At 66.5% G+C, this 11,667-nt stretch overlaps 1 protein-coding gene across 1 annotated transcript in view; it reads left to right on the forward strand.

Moving 5' to 3' along the window:
• The first annotated feature begins 565 nt into the window (after positions 1-565).
• The window catches only part of RASGRF1 (Ras protein specific guanine nucleotide releasing factor 1), a 91,702-nt gene continuing 80,600 nt past the window's right edge, over positions 566-11,667 (forward strand). The window contains exon 1 of the mRNA XM_077774354.1: positions 566-871. Within this exon, the coding sequence (XP_077630480.1) occupies positions 596-871 (276 nt within the window). The 5' untranslated portion in view covers positions 566-595. The remainder of the gene's footprint in view (positions 872-11,667) is intronic.

Raw genomic sequence — 11,667 nt, forward strand, 5'->3', positions numbered from 1 at the left:
CGCCGGGAATTATGGCAACGCTCAAAATACACCAAAATGCAGTGAGCGCTCACCTGACCCCTCCCCCACCCGGCCCGCTGCGCCGCCCTCAGGTCGCTGGGGACGCCGCCCGGAGTGCGGCTGTGACCCGGCCGATGACGCAAAGAATAGGACCGAAAGCTCCCTCAGAGCTGTGTTGCCAGCACCCTCCTCCGTCCACCTCGGATTAGAAAAATAAAGTGCCGGGAGGGAGCGTCTGGAAGAGCAAATGACAACTGGCACTTAAGCCCGGGTGGACAGCGAGCCGCGCGTGGCGCAAAGACGGACCCCCCCCCGGACGGCGAGCCCCCGGGGCTCCAGGGGGTTAACTGAACACCGATCTGCTTTGGGTTTCAGCGCCCGAAGGGGAGCGGCGGAGCCCGCGGGGAGGGGGCAGGACCGGTGTGTGTGCGTGCGCGTGTGTGCGCGTGTGTGCGCGTCCGGGGAGGGGAGGGGCGCCGAGGTGCAGCCTGCGCGCCGCTCCGCGCCTCTCCGGGCTGCGTGCGTGTCTGTCCGCGCTGCTCACACGGGCTCTTCGNGGATGTAAGCGCGCGGGGTCTCGCTGGCTCCGAGCACCATGCAGAAGGGGATCCGGCTGAACGACGGCCACGTCGCGTCGCTGGGGCTGCTGGCGCGCAAGGACGGCACGCGCAAGGGCTACCTGAGCAAGCGGAGTTCGGACAACACAAAATGGCAAACCAAGTGGTTCGCGCTGCTGCAGAACCTGCTCTTCTACTTCGAGAGCGACTCGAGCTCGCGGCCCTCGGGGCTCTACCTGCTGGAGGGCTGCGTCTGCGACCGCGCGCCCTCCCCCAAGCCCGCGCTCTCGGCCAAGGAGCCGCTGGAGAAACAGGTGAGGCCGCCGCCGCGTCTGACCTCCCCGCGCCCCGGGCCCTCAGCCGGCCCGCGGCGCCCCAACTTTGGTCCGTCCCCTCGGGGCGCCTTGGGCGCGAGCGGAGGCAGGGCCCTGGCGGGCGGGTGACCCCGCGGTGGGCAGAGGGAGCAGGGACTGCGGGCCGAGAGTCGGCGCGGGCTGCGGCCGCCCTGCGCCCCGAGGGCTCCGTGGGAGGCGGGGACACCGGCCGAGACGCGGAGGCGCTGGGGGCGACGGGGTGCGGGAGGGGACGCGGTTCCGGGAAACCAGAGGCAGAAGGTGAATGAGGACCCACGTCCAGACGGAAACGGTGCTCCCCACCCCCACCCGCGCCCCGCGGCTTCCGCAGCCCCAGACATCCCCGATTGTCTGCCCCAGGCCCGGGGAGGGCGAGACGGAGGCGTCGGAGCGCCGGGGCCCTGCCCCACGCCGGCCGCCGGGAGTGAGAGGGCCCGCACCGGCTCTGCCGACTTGGGGTGCGGGGCCGCAGGGGTCGGTTCGGTGCCATCAGCGCGATGGGCCCGCGGCCGGCCTGAGGCCGGAGCACCGGACCGGGGTGATCCAGGGACCCCTCTGATGTGCGGAGACCAGGGCCAGGGCCGCTGCGGAGGCCGCGGGGCAGGCTGGCGCTGCTCCCCCNAGCGACCCAGAGGGAGAGCAGTTTTTAAGCTCGCTGCGCTCTCCAGAGGCGTCTGCTGCTTTCCGTGCCTCTGGGAAGGGAGAGTCCCATAGTGGACCCTAAAATGCCATCGCCGCAAGGGACCTGACATCCGGGGGCTCCAGCCAGCTAGCTGTTGTCTGCGGGGGACGCGGGGGACGCGGGGGCCCCGGGAGAACTTTACCTGCCCCCTGTCGCTGCTCAGGTTTGGAAAAGAGGACGGAGGTCGCAGAGCCGCTGCTGCGTGCAGACCCGCGGTGGTGGAATTGTCCGACCCGGGGAAATAGCCTTGCTCCAAGCTGCCCGGCGGACAGTGGAGACGGGTCTGAGCCCGGCCTCGCAGCGCACCCCTTCCTGCCTGCGCTTGCCTGCCGGGTCCGATGACTCCTGGGGACTGGGCATGTGGGCAGGAATATTTGAGGGCACGTCTCTGGGGATGGCAGGCCACACGGCAGGGAGAGGCTCGCGGAGGGCAGAGCAGAGCGAGAGCAAGCAGCTCCCCGGGCTCCGGGCACAGACCTGGGAGCGCCAGACCCGGACTGGGCCGCAGATGCCGCTCTCGGCCCTTGATGAGCTGCCCTCGCCGGCCTTCCAGAACACTGCCAACCTTTGCCAGCCCAAGTCCACCCGCACCTGCCAGTAGCCTACAGCCCCAGGCCCAGCAGGAGCCCACCTGAGCCCCCCCAGCAGAGCCCGGAGCCGAGCGCCGGACAGGTGGGAGGCAGGAGGCAGAGGCGTCTGGTCTCGGCCCCCTGAATCCCAGCACCGCGACCTGCCGTCTGTGTGACCTCAGTGACCACGCTCAGCTTCTCTGAGCCTCTGTTTTGTAGTCTAGACAATGGAGATAATAACACCCACTTGCCTGAGATTTCTAGAACACAGGCAAATAACGTGTGTGAAAGCATGCGTGCTCATAACGCACTTTAGCTGGATCTAAATAAATCGTAGCTGGGTCTCCATTCCCTCCTGGGCAGGGAATAAAGGCCAGTCAGGGAACGTGAAAGCTGAGAGGAAGCTCAGCGAGACCGCGTGGCCCGTCCTTCCCAGCTCACACGTAGCCAAACGGAGGACCAGACGGGGGGTCGCCCGCCCCACAGAGTGAGTCAGGGGTAGAATCAGACCTAGAGTTCATCCGGTGTCTAAGAATTCCTGAAAAGAGATCCTGTATTGATTCCAAACCAGTGTTGGCTCAGGTATTGAATCATGCTCGGGGCGGATTTTGGAAGGGACAGGAGTGCAGAACCCAGGGACGATATGAGAGCTGTCTCCTCAGAGCGCCTCCGGTCGGGGACCCGCCAGAGGCGTTCACGAGAGCAGGCTCGCGGCGAGAAGGTTCGTCGGCGACGGTCTGGTCCCGCCCGGCTGGCGCGCAGGTCTCCTTAGGGACGCGTGCTTTGTCTCACGCGCTTGCGCGGACGTCCCTTCCGTCCCGCTCCAGAGCGGGAGTTTGGCTGACATGAAAAGTACTCTGTGCCTCCCTGGCCTGCGTGTGTTTATAGGAACGTGTGCCGTCTCTGGTCTGAATCGTAGAGCGAAGCTGGTAGTCTCGGCAGCTGTCCCGTATCTCACTGGGTTGGGCGCCCGTGGCACCCACGGGGCCCCGGGTGACAGCCTGGCTCCCAGCCCTCCTGTCACGGGGCCTGCCCGGCATGTGGGCCCACGGGAAGCCTGGACTCAGAACCGGCCGGCGTGTGGCGGGCGCCGCGCTCGGGAGGCCTCGGAGATGCCAGCGGGCTGACTGGTCCGGCCGGTGCCCGTGAAGACGTGGTGTTAGCAGGACGTGTCCAGGTCCAAGCCGCCAGCCTCCTCCTGGGAAGGCCGGAATGAGGCAGGGACGGGGCACATAGTAGGTGCGCAGGGAGTGCCTGCTGAGCTGAGCTTGGTGTGTCTCATGTGAATTCCACGCCTCATGCCCTGGGGCCTGACGGGCACTGGTCCGGGCCCTGTCACCGTGTCGCAGACCTAGGAAGCCAGAGGGTCACGGCCCCCAGACCCTGAATACGGGCAATTCATGGTGCAGGTCCTCCAACAGAAGGGTACGCAGCTGCTCTGGGAGCCCCGACCCCGCACCAGGCACAGCCCGGGGTGACGCTGTGGTGCCCCGGCCTCTGGCTGCTTCTGCGCCTGGGGCGGCCCGCTGTCCCGGAGCCCTGCCCTGGGACCCACACCTCACGAAGGCGGACTGGGCCAGCCATGCCCCCGCGGTCACCGGCAGCCACAAGGCCCCTCCCGGGCCCTGCTCCCCAGCGCCCACTTCCCCTCCTCCCAGCCCAGGTGCCCCGCACTCGGGTTCGGATCAGCGTCCCCACAGGCTGACCCTCGCTGCTCGAGCCCTGCTCTGGCCTGGAGTGCCCCACGCTGAGCTTTCCCACCCTCGTGGGAATAGCCCTGAAATAAGCTTCCAGCCTTGACTATCCAACCCCAGCCCCTCCTCACCCCACCCCACCCCACGGGGTCCAGCCGTGGACCCCAGGCTCTTCCTGAGTCGCTCGAGACAGAAGGAACGCAGAAGGGACACAGATCCCTCCCACGGGAACCTCAGCACTGCCGTGGGCGGAGGCTCCAGAGGCGGGGACGCCGACTGTCCCCCCCCAGTGGGGCCTCTCCCTGGAGACGAGGTGAAGCCCCATTCCCCGTCCTCACTCGCGGGACCTGTTGCTGGTTGGCCTGGAGCGTTCACACCAACAACGGTGCGAAGGCTGTGAGTGTGCCCGCTTTACAGCGGAGGACGCCGGCTGGGGGGGCCACCCGCCAGGCNAAACCTAGATGGAGGGGCTGAGGTTGTGCCGGAAGCAGATCCCTGGGACAGACGGGGACTCAGACCGCAGACACCAGCCCCTGCAGAAGGGCCGGGTCCCCCCCAGCCCGCAGGCGCGAGGCCCCAGGGCTCAGTGTGCGGGGTGCGCGTTCCGTCCCCCAAGCGTCTCCAGAGCTGAAATGAGGCTGAAGAGGCTCGGTAATTACACCTTAATTGGGACAAGGAAACACCAGGCCGCTGCACGGCTGCTTGGTGACAGCGGGGTGACGGGTCTGGGCCAGGGGACACACAGCTGCACTAAAATACGCTGCCATTTATCTGTGCGGCAAACATCTGAGGCGCCAGACCCGTGCTCGGTCCTGCGGCTACAGAGAAAAATGGAGCTTAACCCTGGTCTTCAAAGAGCTCACGGTGGGGTGGCAGCCCCCCGGGCTCACTCCCATCGCTACGGCCACCACCCTGTTCCGCAGCTTCCGCCCAGCTGGGGCCCCTGAACACCCTCACTCCCCCTGCCCCCCCCCCCCGAGCCGCCCCCACCAGGGTGATTTCCTGGTCGCACGTCAGGTCACGGCACCAAGCCCGCATGGCCGTCAGTGGCGCCCGTGCCTTTAGGGAGAAACGAGGACTCCCAGTGGTGACCTGGAGCACGCTGGGGCCCTGCCTCACCACGCCCGCACCCCGCCGCCCTGCCCCACCCTCCACACCCTGCACCAGCCTCTGCTTTCCTACCTCAGGGTCTCAGCAGATGCTTCCTCGGCCTGGAATGACCTCCCAGCCCAGGCCCTTCAGTGACCAAGTCCTGGCCCCAAGGTCCCAGCCTAGAAGCCACCTCTCTAGGCCTCTGTCACCGCACAGCCGGGGCTTTCTTCCATCCACCCCATTGTCGCTGTCTGCGGTGACCGTGTGTTTGGCTGGTGGTTTGTGGATGGGCACCACCCCCAGAAGGCAGGCGCAGGAGATCGGGGAGCACCCCCCCAGAACGCTGGCGCAGGAGATCGGGGAGCACCCCCCCGAAGGCAGGCGCAGGAGATCGGGGAGATCGGGGAGCACCCACCCAGAAGGCAGGCGCAGGAGATCGGGGAGCACCCACCCAGAAGGCAGGCGCAGGAGATCGGGGAGCACCCCCCCAGAAGGCAGGCGCAGGCGCAGATCGCGGAGCACCCCCCAGGACACTGGTGCAGGAGATTGGGGAGCACCCCCCAGGACACAGTCTAGGAGTTTGGGGAGCACCCCCTAGAACACAAGTGCAGGAGATTAGGGAGCACCACCCAGAACACAGTCTCAGGAGATTGGGGAGCACCCCCCAGAATGCAGGTGCAGGAGATCAGGGGAGAACACGGGTGCAGATCGGGGGCCAGCCAGGGCAGAGGTCGATGGGGCTGTCGAAGCTAGTGGTGGGGGAGGCTTGCTGAACCCGGGGAGGGTGATGGAGCCGGGTCTTTACAGTGGAGACTGTGGAGACACACTGAGGTGCCCCTGGTAGGACCTGCCGTCCAGCTGCACAGGGTGGAAGCTGACGTCCGAGTGCTGCCTCAGCCTGGGGCAGACCAGGTGCCACCTGCCGAGAGAGACGTGCAGGAGGGGGGCAGGTGGGGGAGGGGCGGTGATGGTGAGTCCCATCCCAGGAGGTCAGGGGTCAAGTGTGAGGTGACCCCAGGTGCAGGACTGCAGGTGTCGTGACCCAGGTGTGGTGACCCTAGTGAGGTGGCTCCACGTGTGGTGACCCCAGGTGTGGTGACCCCAGGTGTCATGATCCCAGGTGTGGTGTCCCCAGGTGAGGTGACCCCAGGTGCAGTAACCCCAAGTGTGGTGACCCCAGGTGCGGGGACCCCAGGTGCAGTGACCACAGGTAAAGTGACCCAGGTGTGGTGACTGCGGGGTCAGTGACCCCAGGTGAGGTGACCCCAGGTGCGGTGACCCCAGGTGGGTGACCACAGGTGTGGGGAGGCCACTTCTCACAGAGACAGAGGCCACCAGGCCATCAGAGTAGGCGCTGGCGGGCGGGACTGCTCACAGGGGCGCTCAGAGGACGCGGCGGGACCCGACCTGGCGGGTCGGCAGAGCTGCCCCCTGCACGGGCAGCCAGCACTGCGGGCGCAGGACATCTACGCTCGCTTCTGACGCCGCCAAGCGGGCTCTGTCCCTGCGCCCTCGCGGAAGGACGGCCGGGAGCCCAGGGTCTGCCGAGGCCCGGGAGCGGAGGGCGGGCTTGAGCCTCCTGTCCACCCGGTGACTGTGACCCGACACGCAGGCCCCTCCGCTTGGCCCTAACCCACGGCTTCCTTGACATCTGAGCAGCCCTGGGGCCTCCATCGTCGGGGGCCACCCTCAGGGCCGTGGGGGGGACCAGAGCCCGCGTCAGTGGGAGCAGCCCCATTTCAACCACTGTCCGTAACAGGGGCCCACGTGAAATGTCATCCTTACCAGTGGCTTCAGGAAGTTTGATCTTCCCCAAAAGGCCTCTGGGGCCTGAGCTCTCGCACGGTGTGAACGTGGACTTGGACGTGTGTGACCTCGTAGCCGAGCTTCACGACAGCAGAGCAGCGAGTTCAGAAGAGCAGGGAACGCGGTTAGCTGAGCCCCTGGTCTGCGTGCCGGGCGCCAGTGCTGTTCCACGTCCGGCACTTCCCGAGTCCTCCCAGCAGCCGCTGCTAACCCATTCTCGAGACAACGAAACTGAGGCTCAGGGACGTCAGGGACTCGCTCAGGACTACCAAGGGTGTGTGTGGCAGAGCCACAGGCGGACCCGGGCCCCACACCCGCCCGCCGGACCCGAGTCCTCCTGCACGAACAGCATGGAGGCTGGGGCTGGGGGTGGCGGTGGAGTTTACCAGTCTCTGCCAAGAAAAAGAATTAACAGCAAGTGAAAATATGTCACTGTCGCTCCGGTGACTTCTGCGCAGCAGCCTCTGTTCCTGCTTGGGTGGGAGCCTTGCAGTTCTATTGCCATGAGCGTGAAGACCAAGACAGGCACCCACGTCCCCCGGTCCGGTCTCCCCGGAACCGTGGGAGCCCGGAGCCGGCGCCCGAGTGAATGCAGCCAAGAACAGGATGCGCCCCCTGCCGTGTGTGCAGGAGGGCTGGGGACGCATGGGCCCGGGAGGGGTGCAGCCGCCTGTGTGCGCGCGCACCGTGCTGCGGGGGGGGGTGGCAGGGTCGTCTGCCCCCTCCCCAGAGAGGAGGGCGCAAAGCCCAGTCATCAGCTCGCTCACTGAGGATGAGCTGCCCAGCCCAGGCCGGAGGCGGCGTCAGGTGGGAGCCACGGGCCTCAAGCCACGAGGGCCGGCTTTGCTGGCTGGTTCTGCCTTCCCCTCCCCTGACACAGTTTGGGGGTCTTCAGGCTCCCCGAGCCTCAGTGTACCCACCTCCGAGGCCGTGGCGGAGCAGGGCTCCGAGGGTTAACGCAGGTGCTGTTTGAAAAGCGCTGGCACAGCCCAGCGCGTCTCGCCAATAAACGGTGGCCATTACGGCCTCGGGCTCCCCCTGTACGAGCTGCCTCTTGCTCAGCGGAGCAGTGACCCGGGGCCCGGGGTCTCTGGCGGGCGTGCAGCCAGTCGACAGCAAGCCCTGAGCCTGGATGTGAAAGTGGGTGGTAATTCTTCACCCCGACAAGCTGGGCGCTTCTGAAAGGGTCTCAGCAAGCACGTCCCCAGAGTGGCGGAGCGATGCCTCGGGGCCTGATCCGCCCCTGTCCGCCCCACCCACTTAAGTCTGCGTCCCCAGCTCTCGTCCAGGCTGCTGTCAGCCCTCTCCTGGGCGTGGCGGTGGCCTCCTGGCCGTCACCAGTCAGGACGGGCCCCACTCGGCTGCAGTGACAACGGAATCTGCGCGAGCACAGGGAACGCGGGTTTCTGGCTGGCGTCTCTCCGGTCCCGTGCGGCCCGTGCGGCGGGCGCCGTGATCCCTGGGGGCCCAGGCTGATGGAGATTCGTCTCTGCAGTCACCCAGCCGGGGGAGCGAGGGGGCCGTGGAGCTCGGTGTCCCCGCCGCCCCCTACAGCCGCCGCGCCCTGCAGGCCGTGTGCGCGTGTGCAGCCAGAGCCGGCGCGACACACAGTTCACACTGACGCTCCCAGCCGCGGGGGCAGGCCAGGCGCCGTGCCGCACATGCAGGGACGGGCCTCCCCTCTTCCTCACGCTCGGGACTGTCATCCCTGGTCGGGCGTCAGGAGAAGCGCTTTGGCCGCTGGGTTTCCGCTGAGGTAACGAGGAAGAGGATTCTAGAAGCAGAAGAGGTGCTCCGTTCCGCAGAGCCGCTGGTGCTGCCGGGGCGGGGAGCGGGACGGGGCCGAGGAGCTGCCCTGGAGAAGCTCGCCGTCCAGCAGGGGGGCCCAGCCGGTGCAGAGCGGAGCCCGGGGCCTGTGGGAGCCCAGCCAGGGCCCCCCGCCGGCCGGGGCCAGCGCACCAGGCCGCAGGGCTGCCGAGCCCGTGCGCCCCCTACAGAGCCGGCCCTCCCCGCCAGCAGGGTTCCTGACGGAGGCTGACGCCCGTTCTTCATTCGGCAACCGTCCAGAGAGCTGGGTGGTGGCAGGGCAGGCGCGGGTCTGCTGGGGGTGGGGGGAGAGGCAGTGACAGGCTGGAAGATGTTCATGCAGGACCAGCCACGCAGGATCTTTGTGGCCGTGGCTCCTTAGGCGGGAGTAGCTTCAGACCGAGACCACTTGTTCAGCGGGACGGAGCAGGAGCCCGTTCAAAGCAGCTTAAGCCAAAGGAAGGGCTTCCCTGGAGTAGCTGTGCTGGTGACTCACGGAAACCCGTGTGCGGGGGACCAGGGGCCGGAACCACATCTCTGCCCGGCCCCTCCCCCATCCCCACTTCTCTCTGAGACACCTGTTTCCTCCTGTGTCTTCTTGCTGGCTCTCGGCGTTCAGCACGCACAGCTGGTCAGCTGCCTCTCCCTGTCGCTGCTGCAAACACCCGGGGACGCTGGCTGTGGCGGCTGGGGCGCCGGCCACACCGGCCCAGGGCTGGCCTCCCGGAGGGTGAGGTGCGGGCAGCGGGGGAAGGGCTTCAGCTCAGGCATTGCCCCCCTCCGCCCCTGAGCCAGCCTCAGCGGGTCTCAGGAGGGGCCCGAGCGCGTGTGGCCAGAGTGAGGCTCTCCGCTCTGCAAGGAAGAACATTCCAAAGTCATCACGGGCGCCCAGGCGGCTCAGTCAGTTAAGTATACGACTCTCGATTTCAGCTCAGGTCCTGAGCTCATGGTTCATGAGTTCAAGTCCCGAGTCAGGCTCTACACTGATGGTTCAGAACCTGCTTGGGATCCTCTCTCTCTGTCTGCTCCTCCCATCTCTCTCTCAAAAATAAATAAGCCGTAAGGGAAAAAAAGTCCTCACAGCGCAAGCTGATAATGGCTTTGCTGGGGGGGAAGAGGGGCCGTGGGAGCGCGTGGCCGTGCAGAATGCGCAGGAGAGAGACAGCTAAGCTCTGGGTCCAAGGAGCTGCAGGCTTCTGAAGGCCTTCGCGTTTGTCATCGATAGCTGTGAGGTGACTAGTGTCCGGGCCCCGTGGGGACCGAATAAGCGTGGGTTGGATTCGTGAATGAGGAATCACCCAGGCAGAGAGTGATGCAGGGAGGACCTTGTTTTCCACGACGTATACCACGCGCGTGGTCTCGTGGCTCCAGTGTCCCCGTGAGAGAGAAGAGGCCGCCCGGTGTCCCCCAGCTCTGAACCCCACCAGCTCCGCCATCCGGGGGTGACCCTCCGTCCTGCTTGGCCCAGGACCCCCAAGGTCTGAGCACTGGAGGTCTGTCCTACAGCAGCCCTGGGCCCGGGCGGCCCGTCCAGAGGGCGGGAGGCAGGGGCCCTTCCAGCCACCCCCCAGCTGCATGGGGCCCACGTCTGCTCAGCCGCCCTGGATGGAGAAGGTTATGACCCGGGCCTGGGGACCAAGGAAGCACGGTGCCCGGGCAGGAGGGGGAATAGATCCAGCCCCTGAAGGCCGTCGGGGGCAGGTTGTGCAGGGGGGAGGGAGGGAATCCTGGGGCAGGCACGACCCCAGCCCTGGTGAGACACAGGTGTGTTTCTAGAATATTCTCTCCAGCCAAGATGAGGAAGGACCCAGCTGTGATTCTCGTCCGGGCACAGCCCCAGCTGTGAGGTACGAGCCCTCCTGGGAGCGTGGTAGTGACAGGTTGGTTTCCGGATCAGTCCCTCCTAACCCGCTGAGGCCTCCGGCGAAGGTCTAGACCAGCGAGTGGTTCTCAGCCTTGAGGGCATCTTAGAGTCCCCAGGTGATGCGGGGGCCACACCCAGACCTCAGAGCCTAGCATCCCGCCGTGACTGAGACCCAGAGGTGGGGACACCGACGAGCAGGTGAAGCCCCTGGGCGTGGTGAGGCCCCGGAGGAATTCTGGATCCATCGCAGGGTCCCGACCCTCCAGTCAGGGTGCCCACCTCTTCCTTCAGCTCCAGGGACGCTCTGGTCTGTCCTGGATGTGGAGGCCCCGGGGGACTTCCGGGCCCTTCCCTGCAGTGCTGGGCGCTTCCGGAGTCGCCCACCGAGCCTGCTTCCATAACAAGGTCAGGTGTGCTCCAGGGGTGGCTCGCCTCTGCTGCGCCTCTGGGTCTGTTCCGGCAACTCTCGTGAGGCCTGTTAACATTCTGTACAGAAGCACGGGCCCCAGAGGAGGCCCCAGCTTTGGGTCCGAGCTCGTCCTGTATCCTTGATGACGCGTAGTGTGTGAGTCCTAATGGCCCTCAGCATCCCAGGGAGGCCCCAGGTGTGGCCCCGCATCGCCCTGGAGAGCTCTGGGGTGTCCCCACTGCTGATTCCAGAACAATGGTGCTGTTCTCTAGAGGGATCCTGCCACGTGACCACGTGGTCACGTCGTCGTGGTAGGCATGACGTGGGTGCCATCCGGTGGCCCGTGGTCACTTTGAGGCCCCGTCGTGGTAGGTGTGACTCGGGTCCCGCCGTGTGGCCACATTGAGGCCCACGCATTATTCTCCAGACTCTGAGAAGCCCCGGGTGGCCCTGCTTGCCCAGGCCCCATTCTGGGTGTGGCCGGCCTGTGGCCCTGCTCCCATCCCAGCGGCCCCTGGGCCCGGTACGTGTGCCGTCCACTCTGCAGGGCCCATCTCTGGCCTCTGCTCCACCACGTCTCTCTGGGAGGCCCGGGTGGCTCAGCCCTCATGGCCAACCTGGGGTGGGTCTGAACTCAGTCCGACACCATCTGAGGCTGGGGGACCATGTCAAGAGCTCTGGTGGCCCCCAGGGTCACTGCCCCTCCCTGGAAAAGGCTGATGTTGACAGTGTCTATCCAGAACCCAGATCACCCCAGCTCCCTTCTAGCCCGCCAGCCGCAGGTGGGGACAGGACATCGGCTTCTCTGTGGCTGCCGGGAGGGCCAGTGGGCTGT

This window comes from Crocuta crocuta, unplaced genomic scaffold, assembly GCF_008692635.1.
Source record: "Crocuta crocuta isolate KB4526 unplaced genomic scaffold, BGI_CrCroc_1.0 scaffold7, whole genome shotgun sequence".
NCBI classification, from domain to species: Eukaryota; Metazoa; Chordata; class Mammalia; order Carnivora; family Hyaenidae; genus Crocuta; species Crocuta crocuta.